Genomic DNA, 23,934 nt, shown 5'->3' on the forward strand with positions numbered 1-23,934 from the left:
TTTAGTCAATTACTGTCTTCTTAAGGGATCCGAGGCAACCATGCAAATCAGTATGTGTAGGCCAGCAAAAAAAATGCATTCGACACATCTTCTGGAGTCTTATCTTTGGGACTGGGCTGGGATCGTTTGGATTGGATTTCCTAAAGGTATCTTTAAGACAAATGAGAAGGCGGCAGAATGGTCCTGCCAGGCTTGCGAGGCAGGCACGCACAGTCTAAATAGAGAACAGAATAAGGCAAGAACAAGATGTGCTTGACTAAGTGAGAGAAGAAATTAAGCAAGAGGAGAAAACCCAACACAATAACATGGAGGCAAGGGTTAGGCACCTGGTCGAGAGGACAGAGGAGTAGAAATAGCACGGAGCACTCAAGGGCAGTGTCCATGGGTGGAAGCTAGGGAGGGTTCTGTAACTGATCTGGGAGGTACAGATGATGTAAACCTTCACGAACCAGAGCAGATTCTGCTACTGTTCAAACAATCAAAACACAGGTAAGGCTGTTCGCCATGGGGAGGCAGCAAGCGCAATGACAGAAAGCTCTGGGCTGGAGGTGGAAAGGAGCAAGTTTTTAAGAGAAGAGCCCCCCTCACCAAGTATTTTAGTAAAAACTAAGTAGGACTGATTGGAGAGCCCGGGCCATCTTCTGCTGGAATAAGTCTTCCCAAATTGGATAGCAGGAGGCAGTGAAATACAAAACGTAGATGTGAACAGGCATGGATCACAGAATCATCAACAAACTGAGAGCGGCAACCCTAAAAATGATCTGGATCGATTCACCCACAATGCTTACTAAGCAGCTTATCTGTGATCCACCCTAAGGGAGAGTGGAGGGCAAGGTCGAACCAGTACCCTGTCTTCACCAAGCTTACACTCAAGCAAATAAGAACTCTGAGAGAGAGCGTGTGTGCATGTGTTCATGTACACACACACACACACACACACACACACACAAGCCAGGCAAGAGCCTCTAAATGAAAAGAGGAAGAAGTCATCAACATCCAAGAGCTGTGCAGCCTACCTACTTGACAAACTCTCAGAAACTGAAAACAAAACCTAACCTTTCTACAGCCCATCAGTTCTCATCCCACCCTGTCCCACCCCCACTGTTCAGTCACCATCCATGACAGGCATCTGCTTCTGACAAGCATGTGAACCTGGGGACCCCATACCTATGTCCCCATTTCTCATGTATTGCATTTATTTGGCAGCCCAGCACAGTGGCTAAGAGACCCTAGAGCCACCCTCCCTGGGTTCAAGTCTCGGCTGAGCCACTGGGAGCTACACGACCTTTAGCGAGTTGCTCAATCTCTCTCCACGTCTCAGTTTCCTCAGGTATAAAATGGAAATGATGATGGGGCCTTCCTTGGGAGCTGTTGTATAGTTTAAGTGAGTTACCCTATGTAAAGTGATTGGAGCAGAGCCTGGCACAGAGTTGGTACCCTGCAAGGACGAGTGACTCTTATCTCCCTGACCACCGGAAATTCTCTCCATGTGCCTCCCCACTTACCCAAATCCACTGTCTTTTAAGAAGCTGAGGCAAATACTCTACCTTCCATTAGTCTGCTTGTAAAGTCAACTCCAACACACCTATTTTCTGAGAATCTATATTATCTTGTGCTCCAGGAAAACCAGGATGAATAAGCTCCAGCCTTGCCTTTCAGATCACAGCCCACGTGGGGAAACAGACATTCCAACAAAGATCATCACTGGACTGCGGCAAAAACTGGGAATCGGCATTACCCATTAAGTGGCTTCCACATTAAGACTTTTGCCTTACCGTCCTAATGCTCCTGAAGTACTTCAACATCCAGTGCTTGCACGATATTCTCAGTCAAGGTGTTTGCCTTGTGTCCCATGAAGTATTCCACACATATATGCTCTGACTTGTTCAAACGGATGGGAAGGAACCCATTCTGGGGCTGGGCCTTCAAATTCTGGCCCCCACCACCTCACCCCAAAAGCCACCTTTAACCTGCAGGGATATGGGAGCTGCATATCAACTTGTGGTGGATCAGGATGTTCAAGCATCTCTAGCATAAAGTTCCCAGGGCCTGGGAAGCTGGGTTTCTGGTCTGGCATAACTTTGGACTATGATAATTATTGCTTAGTTCTTCTCATAGCTTCACATATACAGAAGGACATCTTTCATATAGAGACTAGTGTAGTAGTAATAAAAATAACAGTGGGCATTCAGTGTGACTTATCCATGTGCCAGGGACTAGATTAAGTACTTTACCTATTTCATACCATCCTCCCAACAGCCCTAAGGGGCAGGTATCTCACTTTCAGTTGAAGAAAGTGACATGAAAGATGCCCCACTAGAGCAAGGAAGAGGCACCCCAAACTGGCTCTCTGAAAATCCAGAAAGGCACTGCTGGAAGCCATTTTTCACCCTTCCACAGTATTTGGATGACTGGTTCCAAGAATAAAATTTCAGATCCACTCAAAAGGAAAGGAAAAAGCCCTGAATCAAAAGAGAAAGCCCCCATCCTAAAAATAGCCTATTCAGACACTGTCATCCCACGGATTCCAGTCTCATCTAGATCCCATTGGTCCTCTAAGATTTCCAACTTCTCCAAAAGCATAAAACCAGCATGTGCAAAAACTAACACAAAATGTAAAACCAACTGGCTTTTTCCTTCTAGAGTTTATACTGAAGGTTTGCAGAAATGCATTGCTTCTAGGAAGGAGAGAGATCTAAAAAAAAAACATACCCCATGCTGACAGAGGAGGGAGGAGAGCTGAGATCCATTATATTTTTAAACCCTTAACACACTGATTTCTGTTACTACCCCTCCATTGTAAAATTCAAGCAAACAGAGGCTCAGAGGAACACCCAGGCATTCAGAGCTTGGGGGTTTGGTTTGGATTATTGTTGGTTAAAAAGAAAAAGGCACCAGACATACACTCTTCAGCATGAACTTTGCCATCATTCCACCCCAGAGACAACCAGAACTAGTTTGTAGGATCTCCCCCACTCCCTCCAACTCAAGTGCAAGGAACTACCACTACAGCTCAGACTCAGAATGCTGAGATCTAGATTTTTAGTAAACCTCAGGGCTTCCCTGGTGGTCCAGTGGTTAAGAATCCGCCTTGCAATGCAAGGGACACAGGTCCAATTCCTGGTCCAGGAAGATGCCACATGCCGTGGAGCAACTAAGACTGTGTGCCACAACTACTGAGCCAGCACTCTAGAGTCCACAAGCCACAACTACTGAAGCCTGAGTGCCGAGAGCCCATGCTCTGCAACCAGAGAAGACACCATAATGAGAAGCCCGCACACGACAATGAAGAACAGCCCACACTCACCTCAATTAGAGAAAGCCCGAGTGCGGCAACAAAGACCCCACCACAGCCAAAAATAAATGAAGAAATGTTAGGAAAAAAAATATTCTTGTTAAACCTAAAATGATGCATTCATTGCTGGCTTAAAAATAGTTTGGGGTCCCAAAAAAGGATCCTAAAAAGTGATGAGCAATCACAATAATTAAAATCATTCTGACTGCCAGAGTCTCTGTGAAAATTCCTCTTTCATTCAGCTCCACCTCTGAACATTTCATTCAGTTTAGTGGCAAGAGATCTGGGGTCAATTCTTTCCAACACAGTACAGCAGCATCTGCAATTTCCTCAGTGGTATGAAGAGTGAGTAACAGCCCAGGTAATCAATGTGTGTAAACAAAAACCTGTGATGCTGAAACAGGGAGGGGGAGGAGAAGAAAATCTTGGAGAAACCCCAGGTCCCTGGTGGCAATGGTGGCCTCTCCAGAAAATGTCCCCCTCCCACCTCCAAATGAATTTTGTAATGATTATATGTTATCAAAACGACAGGGGCTTCTGAGTAATGTCAGCATTGCATCTTTTCTGAATTTCTAATGATGATGATCCAATACATCCAGGGTCACCTATATCCAACAGGTGGGGTGAATTTCTAAAATGATGTTGTAGGTTTCACCCATAGTGTCCCTGGCCGAATAAATAAGTCCAACAGCAGAATCACATTATAAGATGAAAGGAAATCTTTCTGATTCCATTCCCAAATCACCATGGAAAGGGCACTGATCCACACCACCCACCCACCGACAGGAATACTTCAATTACATCGTCCAGATAAGTAATACACAGTTTTGTTTGCATGGACACTTTAATGAGGATCTTGTTAAGTATTCTGTTATGGGCATGGACGGAAGCTCATTTTATGCTCTAGAGATATATTTTGAACTACCAAATGTGAAACAGCATTATCTTCAAATACAGTGAGCAATATAAACACAATCTGAGAGAAAGGATCATGAGTAAATTAAATCCACAAATATTTATCGAGTGCTTGGGCCTTAATACTGAGATGCCCCTGTAGGAGAGCTCCCTTAACCGAGCCTTCTGTGAGAAGCAAAAAGATGCAATTACAGTCTTCCTGAAAAATAGGCAATTAATCACACACTGCTTCAGATTAATTGCAATGCCTGAGAGCCCCCACATCATTTTGCCTTTGCCCCTGAAATCTCATTCCCTCAAGTCCTTCCTGGTTTTTCAGATCACTGGTTAGCACCCCAAGCAAGCTTTCTTTCTGACCCAGCTGGCCCATTGGTGACCACAACTAGAACTCTCCACGCACCTCTGTCCAGTCCAACGGGTGACCTTCAGTGCGCTGTGTTTGTCAAGGTTAAGCTGCCCACTAACTATGCATCCTTTAACAGCAGGCCTCCAATTCTGCCCTGCTCTTCGATGCCAGTGCAAAACCTCCCAGCCCTGCTGGGCCGTTTCAAACCCATCTGATGGCACATTCAACAGCTAGTGAGCTTTCTGCCTCTTCTCCCATGATCCAGATTGCTTCGGGGCTGCAGAGCAAATTAGCCAGCAAGGTACAACCACCACTACCGAAATCCAACCCCGAGTTTTAATGCAAGCCCCCAGGGAGGGAGGAAAGAAGGGTGACCTCGGTCTCTTTCAACCCAAACGGCTCTCTCAAATTCTAATGCAGCCCACAACCCTACATCTCATTAAGTGCCCAGTTACCCCCCAGATGTCTGAAATCTTTTCAGGAACGTTACTGTCAAAATAGCACTCGTGGGGAGACACCATCCAAGAACCCACATGACATCCCTTCAAATCGATATCGGAGCTACAAGCACAACAAATCGGGAATAAATGCTGCCAAGATAAAATCAAATTCTGCTTGTTTTCTAAGTGGGCAGCCACTGATCACCCAACATTACCCCAAAAGCCTCCAAGTGACGGAGCTGGGGCTTCGAGGGGCATAACACAATCTGGTTCAAGACCTTCAAGGGGAACTCACACCCCTGAACACAAAATGTCATCGGATCATGAGAACGAAGCAAGACACTGAGCTCTGACATCCACAGAAGCTACTGCATTTCCGACAAACATCCAGGAGGCTGGAAGCCAGGGACCCCCTCCCGCTGTCTCCAACTGCCAAGCGCTGGACTAACACATTTTTCATTAGCTTTTTTCAAGAATGGAGAAAGATCGATTGTGTCAAGAGGCTGACAGTGATATTTATACTTCCATTTCCTAGTCTCCTGGTCTGTTTTTTGCCCCGTGAAGCCCAGTTTCTGTGAATCAATGACTCGGCTACATCACACGCCCGCCCGGTGGCTCACGGTAATGGGGCTCCCTCTGGCCACCAGTGCTTTGCCGGCTCAGAGGCTCAGCTGGCAGATCCTGGATCTTGCAGCAGACTTTGAGCTGAGCTGAGCACCATCCCTCCGTCAGGGCTCTGGTACAGCCACTTGCAGCTCAGGTAACCCCATCAGGAAACCTTTACCTCATGAGAAACAGATTTTCGGATTCTTTCAACACTGCCAAGATAGCAACCTCCACCTACCCACCTGAGAGACACAGGGATACACAGATGGGTAAACAGACAGCTCAGCTCAGCCCTGTACATTTCTCCCTTCACCAAGGATCTGCACTGCTAGCTATCTCCCACTGTCTCCTCCCCTCTAAAGAAGACCAAAGACTGAAAAACTAACCCAAAGTACCCAATTGACAATTACGATGCTATGAACAGGAAGAGGTACCTTTAAACACAGGAAAATGAGAATATGAACAGTCTATCCCACCAAAGACCAACCAGGTAAATTGCTCTTCAAATGCAGGCTGATTAACAGTTTTCCTCCACCACACTCCCCTCACCCTGCTGCCACCACCACCACCACCTTTGGGCTCTATGCCTTGTATCAATGCAGGTCCCTTAGAAAAGTCAAAATTTCACTTACTCAGATCTACCAAGAATTCCCAGTGCCTTGCTATACGAAAACCCCACAAACGGCAGTTCTTCGCCCGAGAAACCTGAGGGGTTCAGCTGGCACGGAGAGGATGAAACCCACGAATTCTTCTCTGGTTCATCAAAATTGGAGGTGTCATCATCAGACTTGAGGGTGGGAACGAAGGGGGGAGGAGCTGGTTAAAGAAAAAACAAGAAGGAGGTGGGGGGGAGAGAAAAATTCAGACGGATTCAACACTGTTGCGGAGAAGAAAATCGTCTCACTCCTTCGGCGTTCCTGATGGCACTGCAGCGCCTGCTTTCAATCTCGCTCACACACAGGCGGACCCAGCCTCTGCTCCGCTCTTACAGCAACAAGAGCTTAACCCCTTCCCTGCCAACATGGCCACCAACCCGCAAGACGGGCTGCCTTTTCTGCTGGGGGAAACTGAAGGGTGAACTCAAACAGGTCACTTGGTAGAACGGAAAGAAAGCACTTGGGGAACTCGTTGCTGATATTTCCAGAAGGCTGCTACGGAGCATCAGCTGGCTGGTGCTGGCATGCCAGATGAACCTAAACCTATTTATTTCCTCTTCCAGACAGATCTAAATCATTCACACTTAGCGCTAATCACTGGGATAAGGTAGAGTTTCTACATTTCGTGGATTAGCTGGAGTGAGAGGAAGGAGGGGCAGGAGAGGGGGTTTGAGAGGTATGTAACTCGTATGAGGATAGCACTGCAGTTTAGCCCATTCATATCCGGATAAGTATACTCGCAGCTTTTATGGACCACTTTTTTTTTTTTTTAAGTTCATTATCCCTCCTCCCCAACTTGATCACGCCCCATGAATCCACCGCAGTTTCATCAGCATAATGAAATGCCAGCCAAATAAAGTTCTTCCCGGTGATGTACGGCACCCCTGCACACTGACGGTGTGGATGGACAGCTGCGTCCTACCTCTTTAAGGCATGACTCCCAGCTAGGAACATCCTACATCTTCTCCGCTTCCTGCGGACCTACTAAGCTCTCTCAGTCGGGGAGGTGGACACTGATCCATCAGTCACCAAGAGGCTGCCCACTGTGGTGGGCTCCCAGGGCTGCAGCCAGCCAGAAGCGTTACCATGGCTGCAGGCTGAAGCGTCTGTGGTGGGCAGGCTGGGTGAGCGGGCGAGCTGGGCATCACATCCCCCGCAGTGCAGGCTTCATGCTCCCCGCTCTGTGCGTGCTCTGGCGGTAACCCCACCTGGCTGCCTGCGTGGCAGGGGCCAATGCTGATCTGAGTGACAGAGCAGCATGAGTCACGGCCAGAGCTCTCGAGAGCGCCCCCTAGGACAGTTGTCACAGCCCTTCCCCGGACCAGGCTTCTTTTTTAACTCCTTGTTTTCTAGACAAAGCTGAGTGCCAGATAGGAGCAGCAGTCTGTTTTCCACTAACAGATTCCAAAGAATCTGGCTGTTTCCAAAGTTCCCCAGTGACAACAACAACATCGGAAGCAGCAGGAAGCGTCGGGAAGGAGATGGAGTAGTGAAGGGATGTGGAGTGGGGAGGAGATGAAGCCAGAATGAGGAGATCTGGCAGCTCCCAGGAAATGCAAAAAGAACATTCTCAGAGCTTCAGGTGCACTGAGATGTGGTAGAAGACTGAAAACGTAATATGTGCACTTCCAGAAAATTATTTAACACCTCCAAGCTCTTAGAGAATTTAAATCTTCCCTGTTAATATCAGAACCTACTTGCTTAATACTTTAAAAATTAGGTGATGGAAAGAAAAATTATTGAATGCCTCAACTCCCCTCCCATGTGTTCTTTCCATCAACATGGGCTCAAATCCAATTGGATTTTCATTACTCAATATCTTCTTTTCAAGAAAAAAAAAAAAACACTTTTTAATGGAAATTATATTTCATGAGGACAAAAAAGTGTCCCATCCCAAAATACGGAAACTCAGATAAAGACTGAGGAAATATATGGAGAGAGATTTGCAGATGATATTAATATGGAAGCATCATGGTTGGTGGCACACACTTTGACTAAGTCGGTTCAAACCCCAGCTCTACCACTTACGGAAAGAAAGTCCCTTAACCTCTCTGACCCTCAGTTTCAACATAGAGAAAACTCCCTCAAAGGGCTGCTAGGAGGTTTAAATGAAAGAAATCTATATAAAGTGTTACTGGCACAGTTTTTTGTATATAACAAACACTCCATACAAACTACCTGCTATTATTATTGCCCACATGACACAGATGTTTATGACAGATCCTATGGTTACAAGGCTAGTGGGATACAGCAGAATCTGTGTTGAGTATGCTTCTCTCCTTCACAAAGCACAGACACACTCACACATGTTTGTGTTAATCATTTCACTTCATTCTTAGCAGAAGTTTAATTCCCTTTCCACTATATACTAATTTATCTTTGGGAGACTGAAATAGAATTTCTGAGTGAGGAGTATGATTAATATAGGGGCAGGAACCACCCTCTGTGAAACAATTACAACTGAAAAATTCCGTACTATGAAATAAGATCCCTCTTTAAACTCCATCAGGCTCACGGCTATCCTGTATAGGTAAGATTAGATCAAGGGCCAGGGAAGCTTCAATAAGAGGGAGACGTCAACATGAAATACCCCCACTGGTAACAGGTGAGAAATTCACAGGACAGATGAAAAGCCAAGAACGTCAGCCTTTAGACAGGGAGTCAGTTGGCTACAACGGGAAATGCTGAAAAGAGGGGCTTCTGGGAGCCACATTTGGGCAGGGAAAAGTATCATAGCCTCAAGCCAAAGAGAAGTGGGAGAACTGGAAATTCTCAACCCACCAGAAAATGACGGATGTTCACCCTTGTCCAGAGCCCTTTAGGGGGAAAGAAACAGCAGGGCTATTAAAACTGTAGCCCCAGGGAAGGTGTCTGTATTTACAGTACCCTACATGGTGTGGGAACTATAAGTCAAGAAATTATCACCAGTATTGGTCCGTGATCCCTTAGGGTACTGGCAGATTAAGTGGAGAAATATGTGTAGGGCCACATTCACAACCCAGGGCACAACCCAGAAAGCAAAATTCCTTCTCTCTCTCTTTCATTCCCATACACACACACACACACCACATACTCTCTCAACTAGAAATGAGTTCACAATAAAAAAGTAAAAATCAATAACTACACATAACAAGGAAAAATAAATCACCCAAAATACCATGAACAAGCATCAGCAGATACAAGAAATGGGAGAATTAACCCCCAAAAAACTGCAGATAAGAGAACAATCTAAAATGGACCATAAAATAAATTTTCATTCATTATCAAGGTAAATGAGCAAAAATTGTAATTAAAGAACAAGGTATGCTGAAGAAAAGACAAAGCACATTTGAAAAGAACCAAATGGAACTTCTAAAAATGAAAAATAGGATTACTGAATTTAAAATTTAAAACTCACTGTTAAACAGACACAGCTAAAGAGAAAATTAGTGAACTAGCAGTAGGACCCGAGGAAATCACAAGGAACCATGTTTCACAAGGTGTGATCTGTAGACTGACAGCATCATCAGGGAGTTGGTTAGAAATAAAGAATCACAGGCCTTATACCATGCCTGATGAATCAACACTTGCATTCTAACAAGATCCCCAGGTGATCTGCAAGAACATGACAGTTGGAAAAGTGCTCATATAGAAGGTAATACACAGAGACAAAGAGACAGGAGATAAAGAACGAGAAGGTTCAATGCACCTCTAACATGAGCAACAGAAAGAACAGAGAACTAGCTCAAAATCCGGATGCCAGATTTTAAAAGACTGTATAAGTTGAAGACTACCAAGTATATGACCACATATATATCAGGCTTCCCAGGTGGCTCAGTGGTAAAGAATCCACCTGCAAAGCGGGAGACCTGGGTTCGATCCCTGGGTGGGGAAGAGCCCCTGGAGAAGAGAATGGCAACCCACTCCAGTATTCTTGCCTGGGGAATCCCCATGGACAGAGGAGCCTGGCAAGCTGCAATCCATGGGGTCACAAAGAGTCGGACACAGCTGAGCAACTAAGCACACATACATATTGGGGGGAGGGGCTAATTCTCCTCTTTCTTATACCTATTGGAAAAAGTCCCTTTTTCTTGATCCTCATACAAAATGACTTTTTTTTTTTTACTTTAAAAAGGTATTCATTGATCAATGAAATCACTGGATTTGCATCTACATTGATGGAAGTATACAATGTACAGTGCCAGGCACTGAGCAGGTGCACAATAAATACATGCTGAATAGATATATAATTAAACAGTTAGAAAATAGCTCTTGCAAAGAGAGCACCTGGCATAATATAGGCCATGAAGAAGCTAATGTATAGCTTGAGTTAAATGAAGAGGCTTTAAAAGTAGATTGTTCTGTCTGAAAAATATGTTAATGAGTGCTTGTATTAATATTTCCTGATAGAGCAATCATCAGTTCACCCCCACTCCCCACGCTCACTACATTCAATAATGGCCAATAAGAAGTCATATATTAAGATCTGTTTGTTGATAAAAGCCACTAAAAAAACAGGATAAAGTTTTCCCTATATATTTTTTAAATAAGTCACCCTATGCTTGAGGTCACATCAAGGCACATTCTCTTTAGTGGCAGCGGCTACACAAGTATGTTCTGGAGGGCCTCCCTCCCAACGCCACCCATTTATAAGATTGCAGAACAAGGCTTTCAGAAACAAAGAGCTATTTTAAGAACTGTAGTTAATCTCTCTCCTATAAATCCTCTCCTTTTTAAAAACTTGACATTCATTAGAAGCTGGGGGCGGGTTGTATTGCCTTCAAAAACATTTATGAATTAAAAAAAAAAAAAACAAGAAAAGGTAAATGGATTCATCCCCTTGACCCTACTTCTTTCTAACACATCCCACTGAGCTCCATTTATCCCATTCAAACTTTTAACTTTCCAGAATACCAAAAAAAAACATTAATATTAAAAATGCAAAAGATTTTTCTCATTTCGGCCTAGTGTTGATCATCTGCTCTTCCCACTGGACACAAGCTCCACGAGGGGAAAGAAGACACTGTTCACCATTACATACAGAACAGTTACCTGTCTATCCCAATTCAAGGTTTCATATTTACATTGTGAAAGTAATGAATGAACAAGAACCTTAGATGTGGGATAATTTCTTAGACCTAATAGGCTATTTCATGCCATATGCCACTACAGGAAACTCTATAGAATACTCAATTTAGTCATGAAGAATTGGCACATTAAAAACAAAAACCTGAATTTAGATATAGCTCATGAAACTTCCATGACTTTTACTCATCACTATGGGTTAGACACTGGTGCTAGGTTGTGTGTGGCAGAGTTAGAAGATGAATAACAGACAACATAAATGTCAGGACAAGGGCACATAAATAAATATTATGTGATGGTATCATGAATCAGAACTGGGCCTGGAACACAGTGGGCATTCAGTGATAGTAAATCAAAGACATTTTCAACTTCATTCTATCTAGCATGGTGTCACACATCTTTAAAAAAGTATTCAATTGCTTAAGTAGATGCTACATTTAAATCTAAAAGGAAGACTATCCCCAAATCAGCTATCTTCTAGTTCCTTAAAATCTGAGGCACCAGTGTGATCGCATTTATCTCCATGATGAAGACAGAACTGCAAGGTAAGTGAAGAGGAGGCTATTTGTGTCATTCAGAGGTCAAGATGAGGCTATGAAAAGTGGAGAGTGCGTAAACAGAGTGATGGCCACCATGTGTTGCCAAAGTGGGTACAGTGAGTTTCGTGTGTTCCTGCAGGAGTGCGTCATGGAGGTGATTGTTTCTCTAGAGTTAGTTAAAAGGTGTCTTCACGGGCTAGAGTGGAGATGAGTGCTTCTTTAGAAAAGCCAGGAACAGTAGCCCAAGAAAGCTGTGGGTAATGGGGCTAGGAAGTAAACACAAGTGAAATCCTGGATGGACCTTGAAGGGGGGAAAATCCTGGACTGGACTGACAGAAGGGATTATTAGAAAGAGTTTGAGAGTGCTGGGCTGGTGTCAGCACCTGAGACTGATGTGATCGTTTTAACAGTGATGGTTGGTAGAGGTCGACGCTAGGAACCTCTAAAGGACAAGTCTACAATAGTTAACATGACAAATTCTACACTAAGGAAGTGATAACAGAAACAGAGAAGACATAGATTAACAGAAGGCATGGCAAAAATGTGACAACTGATGCAAGAGCAGAGATTTTTAAGAATATCAATGAGTGACTCTCACAAGGGAACAACTCCAAGAGAAAAAGGTTGCAATAGAAAGAAGAGCAAGATTTCCAGTATCAGAGATCTCATGGGAATGAACCAAGGGAATAAATCAGAGGACAGGTAAGAAGAGCTAGCTACTACATACACATAAGTAATTTAGCCCATGAAAACATCTCCTGGAGCCTCAGGCAAGCCCCCTCACTGTCACCCCTCTGAGCAGAAAATGGTCAGATATAACTTGTCCAGACAGCACAACTGTATACAAACTGCAAAAAGAAGACAAACTGGATCTAGCTTCCAACAGACTTGAGTAGATAAAGAATTATCTGACGTGTTTGGTTCCCCACAGTTATAAAGAGACTTTCAGGTAATGTTGACTTGGCTGGTGATCAGTTGTAACTATAGCATCTTCAAAGAAAATGAATATGAAAGTTTTAGCATCACTGAAGAATGCTTTAATCTGATAAGAACAGATATTACATTTGATTCTAGCCAAAAGGCCAAGAAGCGATGAAGTATGCTTTAATTGATCAGTCTCAAGGATGCTAGGGCTGGGACGCCCACAGCTAAGCAGGTTTCCTCTCTGGGGGCAGATACAAGATCTCGATGGAGCTGTGCACTCTGTCGGAATCTTGCCTTTCTCAAGGGCCATGCTCCTATAGGCTGCTTACTATCAAGTTTTTGGTAAGCAACTTATGTTTTCCCACAAGATTACACTTTTAGAGATGCTTTCTCTCAATTCTGGATCACACTTCAACCAGCCTTCTAACACTGGAGTGTCAGTTTGTTTCCCCCCTCCCTCTTGGTCTAGGTACAGAGCAACCTGTGAAACACCTACATAGAATGGAAACACTCAGAGAGAATCTTTTCAGACTGTAACTAGTCAAGACTGTAACTCTCTGGGTGTGGATACACCCAGTTTGGGGCACAGATGGAGGCCCCCAGAACATACTTGAACAATAATTCATGGGCTTCCATTTCCTGGAACCCCCGTGCTCTAGACCCCAACAACTTTCCCTTCCAGCACCTACCCCCTTGAATTACCTAGACTTAATGACACATCTAATTAGATTCATTCTTTGCTGTCCTCAAGACCTCTGTAGTATCTTTTTCTCCAACATTTGGGGTGGGGGGGAGTTCTCCAACATTTTTTAATGATTTAATAATTTATTTATTTTTGGCTATGCTGGGTCTTCACTGCTGCATGGGTTTTTCTCCAGTTGCGGCAAGCAGGGGCTACTCTCTGGTTGTGGTACACGGGCTTCTCATTGTGGTGGCTTCTCTTGTTGCAGAGCACAGGCTCTAGAGCGTGTGGGCTTCAGTAACTGCAGCATGAGGGCCCAGTAGTTGTGGTTCCCGGGCTTTACTTGCTCTGTGGCATGTGGGATCTTCCCAGACCAAGGGTCGAACACATGTCTCCTGCATTGACAGGCGAATTCTTTACCACTGAGCCACCAGGAAAGCCCTATCTTTAAAGTTTTAATATGAAATTTTTCATATGTGCAGAAGTGGTAGAGGAGTACAATGAACTCCCACACACCTTCAACAACATGCAATACTCTCATTTCACTTCATTTCACCTACTCTGGTCCCTATTTTATTTGCACGTGTGATTATTAAAAGCGAACATCAGACATCATACGATTTTGAGACAGGCTGAGACCTGAGACCCTTTGCTGCAATGCTTGCACCCAGACAAAAGTCTCAAGTAATAAAATACAAAGAAATTGTAAAGTACTACAAATAACTGCATGCATGCACAGTTGCAGCAAATTATGGACAAAAAGATACAAAAAGACCCAAAACCGAGCAGCTGCTTCTGAAGAGCCAGGAGCAAAAGCAGGGTACTGCACATGCAACTTGCACACGTCACCACCGAAGAGGTGGACAAACCACCTAAGCCACTACTCCAGCCCAACCCCTGGTCACACCCTTTCCCTCACCCCATACAAGGAACCAGCTCATTTCCCATCACCCTCAGGTAGCAAGCAAGGGAACCTGCTACTTGTTATCGCTCCCTGCTGCTGCGGCAGGAGCCCCACTAAAGCCTTGCCTGAATTTCTTGTCTGGCCTCTTCATCAATTTCTGTTGATTGAGGAGGCCAAGAACACTGGTTGGTAATAATTTCACCCATAATTACTGCAGTAAATATCCCTAACTCAGGGTTTCTCAACTGTGGCACTACTGACATCGAGACTGGAGAATGCTTTGTTGCAGGGGACTGACACGTGATCATAGGGTGTTTAGCAGTGTCTCTGACCTCTACTCACTAGATGCCAATACCACCACAAGTTGTGACGACCGAAAATGCCTCCAGACATTGCTAAATGTTCCCTAGAGAGAGAAGCACGCCTCTCTAACAGATGAGGACTTTAAAAAAACCATGACCATAATACCTTCATCACATCCAACAAAATTTACAGTAACTCCTTAACATTATTTAATACCATGTTTGCGCTCAATTTTTTCCAGCTGTCCCCAAAGTATCTCTTTACATTTGATTTGTTTCAATCAGGATCCAACCAAGGTTCACACACTGATTTCCTTGGTATGTTTCAATCTATAAACACTGACCTTTTTTTTTTTTTTTTAATGGCATTTATTGGTTTAAGAAACTGAATCACAAGATCCCTGTAGAAATCTCACAATCTGGACTTGGTCGATTGTATCCTTATGACATCATTTAACATGTTTCTCTGTGCCCATTTTTCCCAGAAGTGTTGAAAAAGTGTTACTGCTCACTTATATCTGACTCTTTGCAACCCCATGGACTGTAGCCTGCCAGGCTCCTCTGTCCATGGAATTCTCCAGGAAAGAATACTGGAATGGGTTGCCATTCCCTTCTCCAGGGAATCATTCCAACCCAGGATCTAACCCAGTTTCCAGCATTGCAGGCAGATTCTTTACCATCTAAGCCACCAGGGAAGCCACTTCTGTTTCCTAGAAACTGGAAGTTAAATCCAGGACCACATGCACACTCATACTCAATTTCACTTGGAGAGAATATTTCCCAGGATATGTTGTCTACTTACTACTAGCCCATGACATTAAAGGGCACACAATGTCTGCTTATCTTTGTGTGATGTTAAGAATGATCCATGTGGTCCAGTGAGATCAGCCTGGTCCCTCCCCATAACCTTCTCTCTCATCTTTCACTTCATGTCTCAGCAGCCATGGATGATCTTTGCCTAGAATCATTAATTCATTAAGAGTTGAAAAATGGTGTTTTTCTAAGTTCATCATTCCTTCTACATTTACTAGCACATCAACAATTTGGTAATTCTGGAATACAGTTCAAACAGGAAGGCAGGATAAATGCTTGATTCATTCCCTGTGTGTGTTCAGTTGCTCAGTGGTGTCCAACTCCTTGTGACCTCATGGACTGTACCCTACCAGGCTCCTCTGTCCACAGGATTTTCCAGGCGAGAATACCAGAGTGGGTTGCCATTTCCCACTCCAGGAAATCTTCCCAACCCAGGGATCAAACCTGAGTCTCTTGCATATCCTGCACTGGCAGGTGGATTCTTTACCACTGTGCCACCTGGGAAGCCCATCTTTCCCTATACTTAGCAACATTCAGAGTGGGGTGGGGGAAGGGGTATGCCTTAGCAATTGCCAGAAATGACCAATGAGATTTCTTTTTTCAGTTGCCAGTATGAACTCATGAATGGATGTGTTTCAAGCCACTGTCATCTTTTTGATGCTTATTATTATCCCATTTTAAGCCAGGAGAAGCCCCTCTACCAGGTATTCTTGCCAGAAAAGTCCACTCCTTTCCAGTTTATGGGGGATGGAAAAACACCACCCACTATCAGTCCTACGGAAGAAGCAAAGAGACAAATGTGTGTTCCTTTGTTTTGGTTCCTGTGTGGCTATCAGTTCTCTGTGTGTATCCTTTGTTAGTCAGAATTTTGAAGGACATCCCTAGGAACCAAAGAGTCGGTCATACTTCTTTTCTGAAGTGAAGACACTAAAAATCACTTCCAAACCCTCAGAGATCATGAGCCACCTGGACCTCATACTCTGTGTCCTTCAGCTCTGATCTCTTTTGACTCCTGCCAAGCACCCTCTTTAGTGCTATCTGAACTTTGCGCTAGGAAAATGAGCGTAAATGCAATTGCCGCGCTTCATAGAACTGACTGCAAAGTTGACTGATGAATAGAGTCCCAGATGTTTAACATAATTTTGAATCTTTGGCCAAATCATTTCCATGTTTGCTGGAAAATCTTCCAAGCAAGTAAGAAATAAAGAGTTCAGAACTCTAATTTACAGGCTCTCTAACAAATCTATTCCCCTTTTCTCATCTTCTCCCAGGAAAGGCATGAATTTGCCTCATTCAGAAATGACTTTCTGAACTGAGATTCAGCACTGCAGCATCAGCTTACACTAAGAGGCGCCATAAGAAGCGGTCACAGGGAAATCCCCAGGGCCACCACATCACAAGGGGTCTCATTTTGGGGAACCCCATGTTGAAACTCCTCAGGGCTCAGTACCAGAAAACTGAGTCTTCTCTGAACACATCATTCTCGACTTTTTCCTCAAGGGACTGAGCCTCTTGCAACTGTCCATATTCTCCATTTTACTTTGGCCACTAGGAGGCTAAGGATCCCAAATCCACCCCTGGCTGGCAATTTAACCAGAGCTTATTGGTTTTTACCATTAACCCTGCCTCTATTTCCCTACTTTGATACTCCCTTTATCCAGATTTCTCGATTTATTTTTATCATTTTAGTATTGCAATTATCTCTAAAGTAAGCCATCTCGATTTATCTTGAAATAAAGTAGAATACTGCATATATATTTTTAATATCTCTAGAGGTAGCTTCTAAATTCAAACTAGAGGGGGGAGACCCTATAACCTTAATCCATATGAGTTTAGCTTTTTCTTTTTTGGCCACAAAGAATGGCTTGCAGGATCTTAGTTCCTTGACCAGGGATTAAACACAGGACCCAGCAGTGAAAGTAAAGTCCTAAGCACTGGACGGACCACCAGCAAATTCCCTGCATTTAGCTCTTTTTAGACTATTTTCTCATATGAATAACTTATTCTTAAAAAAAAAAAAAATCCCCAAGACATATAAATACTCACCTGTAAGAGCTACTGACCCCATGTCTCAATTACTCCTTTTTGAAGTTTTAGCAGGTGTTGCCCACATACCCCTAGTCTAGGAGGCTGAGTTCCTGCCATCACTATACCATCCCCCTGCCCTTCTACCCTCCTCTCGCTCATGCTGATCACCTAAAGACCCCCAGCTCCCCTTCCTCACTTCCTCTAGCCCCTAAGTGACTGGGTGGCTAACAGGAAGACACACTTAAAGGCCAACCAAGGCTAATGGAGAAACACACAGCTACTGTCCTCCACAAACTAGCTTAAAAAACAAAATCTGGCCAGATACCTGCTTAAATGACAGAAAACCACAAACAAGCAGACCTTTAAAACACACACACACACACACACACACACACACACACACAAATGTACAAGTTACTGAGATAATGTTATTCTAAAAGCAGAAAACCAAAATAAATAAACGAAATATTCATGTCAAAATCATAAGGGGTGTTCTTTCGAGACGAGAGAACCGCTCATTAGAAATCAATGTCAGGACAGCTTGAATTCAAAGCATCAACACGGTGGGATTGTACAAAGTCTTCTTCTTCATTTTTTTCAACGATGCAGGAAAACAGCCTGACCATAAAAATTCCTGAATTCTTAGGAGGCGGTACAACAATGCCATTAAGAGTGCAGACTATACTGGTGTTTGTTTTAGCATACAGAATATTCTGGAAAGTTATACAAGAAACTGATAATAATGGTTCACTTTAGAGAGGCACTAGGCATGGGGAAGGTAGGTGACTTTTTTTTTTAATTGTTTAACCTTTTGCATTGCTTGAATTTTTTTTTTTATCATGGACTTTTTCAAATAAATTTTTAAAAAGCAAAGTGAATCTGGAGTTGGGGAAACCCAAGTTAGACTCGTGTCACTGCCAACTACTAGTTCCATGACCTTTACCAAGAGGCTTCATCTCTTTAGGCCTCAGTATTCTCACCTGTACTGTGGGACCAAATATAGTACCGGCCTCACAGAGATTTTAGGAGGACAATAATATGCATAGTGTGCCTTGCAGGGCCCCCAGGTACATAGTAGGTGCTCAGAAAAGGGTTATAATACACACCTAAAAAGTATTGATAAAGGGAACAATCCATCCTTAATCAAAACTAAATATAGTTATGCCCATTATCTTGTAAATAACCTATAATGGAATACAATCTGCAAAAATATTGAATCACTATGCTGTATACCTGAAACCAACACAATATGATGCAAACCAACCATACTTCAATTAAGAAAAAAAAGTAAATACAAGACAACAGTAATGCAGAGAGCGGTGGGGGGATGTAGAACTATCTATTTGCCATCAGCAGGAAGAGATTACGTTAAACCACCATCTTGAAAAATATGAAAGATATAAAGTCCATCTGAAAGAAAAGCTTTAAATTCCTCAAAAGCAGAGCCTAAAATCCTGCGTTTCCAAGCAGTTCCATCCACCTGGGAAAGTTCTTAGCCAAAAAGCAGCCTCCCTTTACCCTCAGCCCAGAGGACAAAGGAGGACTCTGCCAAGATGAGCAAGAAACTAAGGCTGACAGATCTCATTTTCTCCTCTCACAGAGCTTCACAGATGCTACACACAGGAATCTTTATTTCTCAGGATCTTATTGAAGTGCAGTTTCTGACTCAGCAGGTCTGGGGTGGAGGGAAGTCTGAGTCTCTGCAATTCTAACAAGCTCCCAGATGATGTTGGTGATGATAATGATGCTACTGGTCCATGGACCACACTCGACACAGCAGGGTCCCCCTGACCCCAGGCTACGGTCCCACTGCCAGTTAGCAATGGCAGTCTTGAGTGACTCTATTTACTGTGATATTCTTTCCCCTGGTAACAATCTGACCAATTCTTCTAAAACAATGGTTCTCTACTGGGAGGAGTTGTACCACTCCCCCACCCCCCAACAAGGGACACTGGGCAAATGTCTGGAAATGTGTTGGGTTATCACAAGACGCAGAGTGCTACTGGAATCTACGGGTAAACGCCAGGGGTGCTGCTAAACATTCTGCAATTCACGTAACAGTCCCCGAACAAATAATTATCTGCTCCTAAACATGAACAGTGCTGAGGCTGAGAAACCACATAACCTCAAATAAACAGAAAACATGAATCAAGTGCTCTCAATTCACCTGGAGACTACAAATCATAATTTTCGAAGTGGGTCATCGATACAACAGGGTCCTTTCCCAGGCTAGATCTGAGGCAAGGGGTGGGGCAGTGGTGGTAATAAATTAGCAGAAAGAACAGGATGCTCTATGTGGGCAAGGGGTCATCGGGTCACAGTCTACATTTTGTTTAAGATCAAGTATATGTGGTTCAGTAAGCCAGCGGGTGACCTACTAAGCATTAAAAGCATTCTACCCATTTTTTTTTTTTGGCCAACCATGCAGTTTGTAGGATTTTAGTTCCCCGACTGGGAACTGAACCCAGGCCCTCAGCAGTGAAAGCACAAAGTCTTAACCAATGGATCGCCAGGAAATTCCCAAACTTTCTACCATTTTGAGGAATGGCAATTTAAACAGGACTACAACTCTGTTTAAGCAAGGGACCTATAATTTAGACTGTAAGTTCACTGAAGGCAGGGCTGTATCCAGATTTATTCATCCACAGAGCTACAGCACCTAATATACAGCACACAGCACTCAAATATCATGATGAATCTTGTAGATTCAAAACTACTACAAATTCCAAATATGCTTGAACAGACAAAGAGACTAAAGAGTAGTATTGTCATCATCATAAACATCATTAATAACAACTATCTATCATAAAGCATGCATGATATTGCAGAAAGTAGAAAGGGCTCTAGAATCACCTAGACCTCAACCCAAATCCATACCCTCTCTCTCTCTCACTTGCTATATGATCTGGGACAAGTTACCACTGTGTCCATACCTTTAGAATGGGTACAATAATCCTTTTCTTTTGAAGTAACATAGTGTAATATATACTTAAATACTTGGTAGTTGGCACAGAACAGTTGCTACTTAACCAGTATTTCCTATCAGACTACAGGACTGGAGTAAAATACCCAGTGAAGTCTCATGGTGCTGATTTCTATACACAAAAACATGTAAGAATTTCACCCAAGGATACGAAGCCTTAGAATCCTTTTCCTTTAAACCAAAGGCCTTCATCCCTTAGGCTTATGGAGTAATCAAAGAATTGTACACCTGCAATTCTGCAATCGCCATTAGGGGCCAGGTAGTGAATAATGATCAACAATGAAGGAGACCTCTTTGTCAGGGGACTATCTCAGGGCTGATCAGTATTGGACCACCACTGAGTCACTACTAGATGGAAATAAAATGTACTTTCTGTGCCAAAAGCTAAGAACCTGGAAACTGAAAAGTAATTCTACAAGAACTGTGCCTTTCTGAGAAGAGTAAAATGAAGATGACTCAAAAGAAAAAACCTGTGTCATAATCAACAGATAAAAACAAGTTCTCCAGAGCATTAGCTATAGAAGTTCTAGGAAACAATCCAGAGTCAACACTCTCATTATGCATTTCTCACTGTTGAGATGTGGTGGGTTTGGATGAAAGGTGCAAGTGTGCTGGTTCCGTTTACATCACTGTCTCTGGGGGAAGAGATTAAAAAGATGTGAGTAGAAGGGCACACTGGACAGTACAACTCTGCCATTGACAGAGCAGGTGCCTGATGTCGGGAAAGGTAGACATAACCCCAAAGGCATGAAAGAGGGGGACTGATTGGCTTCAGCTTTCGGGAAGCCCAGAAGATGAGGCAGAGGGTACAACCAGACTCCCGCCCAATATCTGACACTTCACTGGAATTGCACAGCCCAGGGCAGCTAGGATACTTAAGAAGCCCATACTGAAACTTCGAAAGCAGCCTTGAAATAAGCAGCAGCAGCTAAAAACTCAACTTTACATCTGATCATGTGAGGCGGGGAATGAAACATCAGGGTAGTAGGTGCACAGTGACCCGTGTAGAGAGCTCTTGACTTGCCAGAAGAACAAACATCCCTGAACTAGGTCAGATTCTTGGTTCACGCGTTGCTGCCCACAGCAACTGCAAGGGGTAGGACCTAAATGCTCCAAATGACCAACTGATCCATCTGACCTCAGGGGTCAAAGCCAAGGCATGACCTAGTTTCTCCCAGTAACCACTCCCAATTCTGTCACTCATCCATTTGCCCAGACCCTTCTTAAACTGCATTTATATATCCTGCCTGGACCACCTCTTGAGATAATGAGTTTTAGAAGATTATTACCTGCTGTGTTAAGCATTACTTCCTTTCCTTGGTTATAACAAGAAAAAGAATTGAGGGTGAACTAGCAGAAAGGCTAATGTTTCTTTCATCAAAGGACAATCTCCTGTGTGGAAAGTGGAAATATTCAACAGCCTGGAACCACAGAGCATTTGAGCAGCAACTAGGAACTCAGGAAACCTAATGACTTCAAGTGCTTTGGTTGATGAGAGTCACTCAATGTGTGTTTATGAAAAATGGGACTGGACAAAGGCATAATTTGTGTTAGAACTACCCAGTTAGAAAATAGCTCAAATGTCATGGAGTCCAGCAATGCTTTCAGTCACAAACCCTCAGTTGATTACAAATACACAGGGATCGAAGGTTGGTGAAAAACAGGAAAATCTGCTAGGAGACACTGCAATTAATACCACAGCTCTCTGCATAGTCAGGGATGCCTGAGAACCACCAGGAAAAGGCCCTATCAATCCTCAGAGGGCATGGAGATTCCACTCACTGGCTGAGCTACATTAAGTGCCTCAGCCAGGATAAGTGCCATCAGCCACAAGCACTCTAATTGCAATATAGTGCCCTGGACGGATTCCTGGAACAGAAAAAGGGGCATGAGTGAGGAAACTGTTGAAACTGGAGTAAGTGTGAAGTTTAATTAATCGTATAATCTTATTTTGACAAATGTGACGTTGTTATGTCGGATGCTATCATTAGGGGAAACTGGAAGAAGGGTATGTGGGAACTCTACTATCTTTGTAATTTTTCTATAAATGTGATATTATTCCAAAGTAAAAGGGCTGAAGAAAGTAGGGAAAACCACTAGACCATTCAGGTATGACCTAAATCAAATGCCTTATGATTATACAGTGGAAATGAGAAATAGATTTAAGGGACTAGATCTGATAGACAGAGTGCCTGATGAACTATGGACAGAGGTTCGTGACATTGTACAGGAGACAGGGATCAAGACCATCCCCATGGAAAAGAAATGCAAAAAAAGCAAAATGGCTGTCTGAGGAGGCCTTACAAATAGCTGTGAAAAGAAGAGAAGAGAAAAGCAAAGGAGAAAAGGAAAGATATTCCCATTTGAATGCAGAGTTCCAAAGAATAGCAAGGAGAGATAAGAAAGCCTTCCTCAGCAATCAATGCAAAGAAATAGAGGAAAACAACAGAATGGGAAAGACTAGAGATCTCTTCAAAAAAATTAGAAATCCCAAGGGAACATTTCATGCAAAGATGGGCTCAATAAAGGACAGAAATGGTATGGACCTAACAGTAGCTGAAGATATTAAGAAGAGGTGGCAAGAATACACAGAAGAACTGTACAAAAAAGATCTTCACGACCCAGATAATCACGATGGTGTGTTCACTCACCTAGAGCCAGACATCCTGGAATGTGAAGTCAAGTGGGCCTTAGGAACCATCACTACAAACAAAGCTAGTGGAGGTGATGGAATTCCAGTTGAGCTATTTCAAATCCTAAAAGATGATGCTGTGAAAGTGCTGCACTCAATATGCCAGCAAATTTGGAAAACTCAGCAGTGGCCGCAGGACTGGAAAAGGTCAGTTTTCATTCCAATCCCAAAGAAAGGCAGTGTCAAAGAATGCTTAAACTACTGCACAACTGCACTCATCTCACAGGCTAGTAAAGTAATGCTCAAAATTCTCCAAGCCAGGCTTCAGCAGTATGTGAACCGTGAACTTCCAGATGTTCAAGCTGGTTTTAGAAAAGGCAGAGGAACCAGAGATCAAATTGCCAACATCTGCTGGATCATCGAAAAAGCAAGAGAGTACCAGAAAAACATCTATTTCTGCTTTATTGACTATGCCAAAGCCTTTGACTGTGTGGATCACAATAAACTGTGGACAATTCTGAAAGAGATGGGCATACCAGACCACCTGACCTGTCTCTTGAGAAACCTGTATGCAGGTCAGGAAGCAACAGTTAGAACTGGACATGGAACAACAGACTGGTTCCAAATAGGAAAAGGAGTACGTCAAGGCTGTGTATTGTCACCCTGCTTATTTAACTTATATGCAGAGTACATCATGAGAAAGCTGGGCTGGAGGAAGCACAAGCTGGAATCAAGATTGCCAGGAGAAATATCAATAACCTCAGATATACAGATAACACCACCCTTATGGCAGAAAGTGAAGAGG

The 23,934-nt window shown here is 43.4% G+C and overlaps 1 protein-coding gene and 1 pseudogene across 36 annotated transcripts in view; both read right to left on the reverse strand.

Moving 5' to 3' along the window:
- CIT (citron rho-interacting serine/threonine kinase) overlaps nt 1-23,934 on the reverse strand; it is a 166,935-nt gene that overhangs the window by 94,844 nt on the left and 48,157 nt on the right. For 35 of the 36 annotated variants that reach the window (XR_014068484.1, XR_014068485.1, XM_081539829.1 and 32 more), the window contains one exon: nt 6,235-6,418. The exons of the other annotated variant lie outside the window; for it this stretch is intronic. Coding sequence is in view for 32 of the 35 variants with exons in the window: in XM_081539829.1 (XP_081395955.1) it covers nt 6,235-6,418 (184 nt within the window). In the remaining 3 variants the exon portion in view is untranslated. The remainder of the gene's footprint in view (nt 1-6,234; nt 6,419-23,934) is intronic. 36 annotated transcript variants of the gene reach the window in all.
- LOC145527977 (U2 spliceosomal RNA) lies at nt 12,812-12,955 on the reverse strand (annotated as a pseudogene).

This window comes from Giraffa tippelskirchi, chromosome 11, assembly GCF_054371585.1.
Source record: "Giraffa tippelskirchi isolate mGirTip1 chromosome 11, T2T-mGirTip1v1.2.pri, whole genome shotgun sequence".
Taxonomy (NCBI): Eukaryota; Metazoa; Chordata; class Mammalia; order Artiodactyla; family Giraffidae; genus Giraffa; species Giraffa tippelskirchi.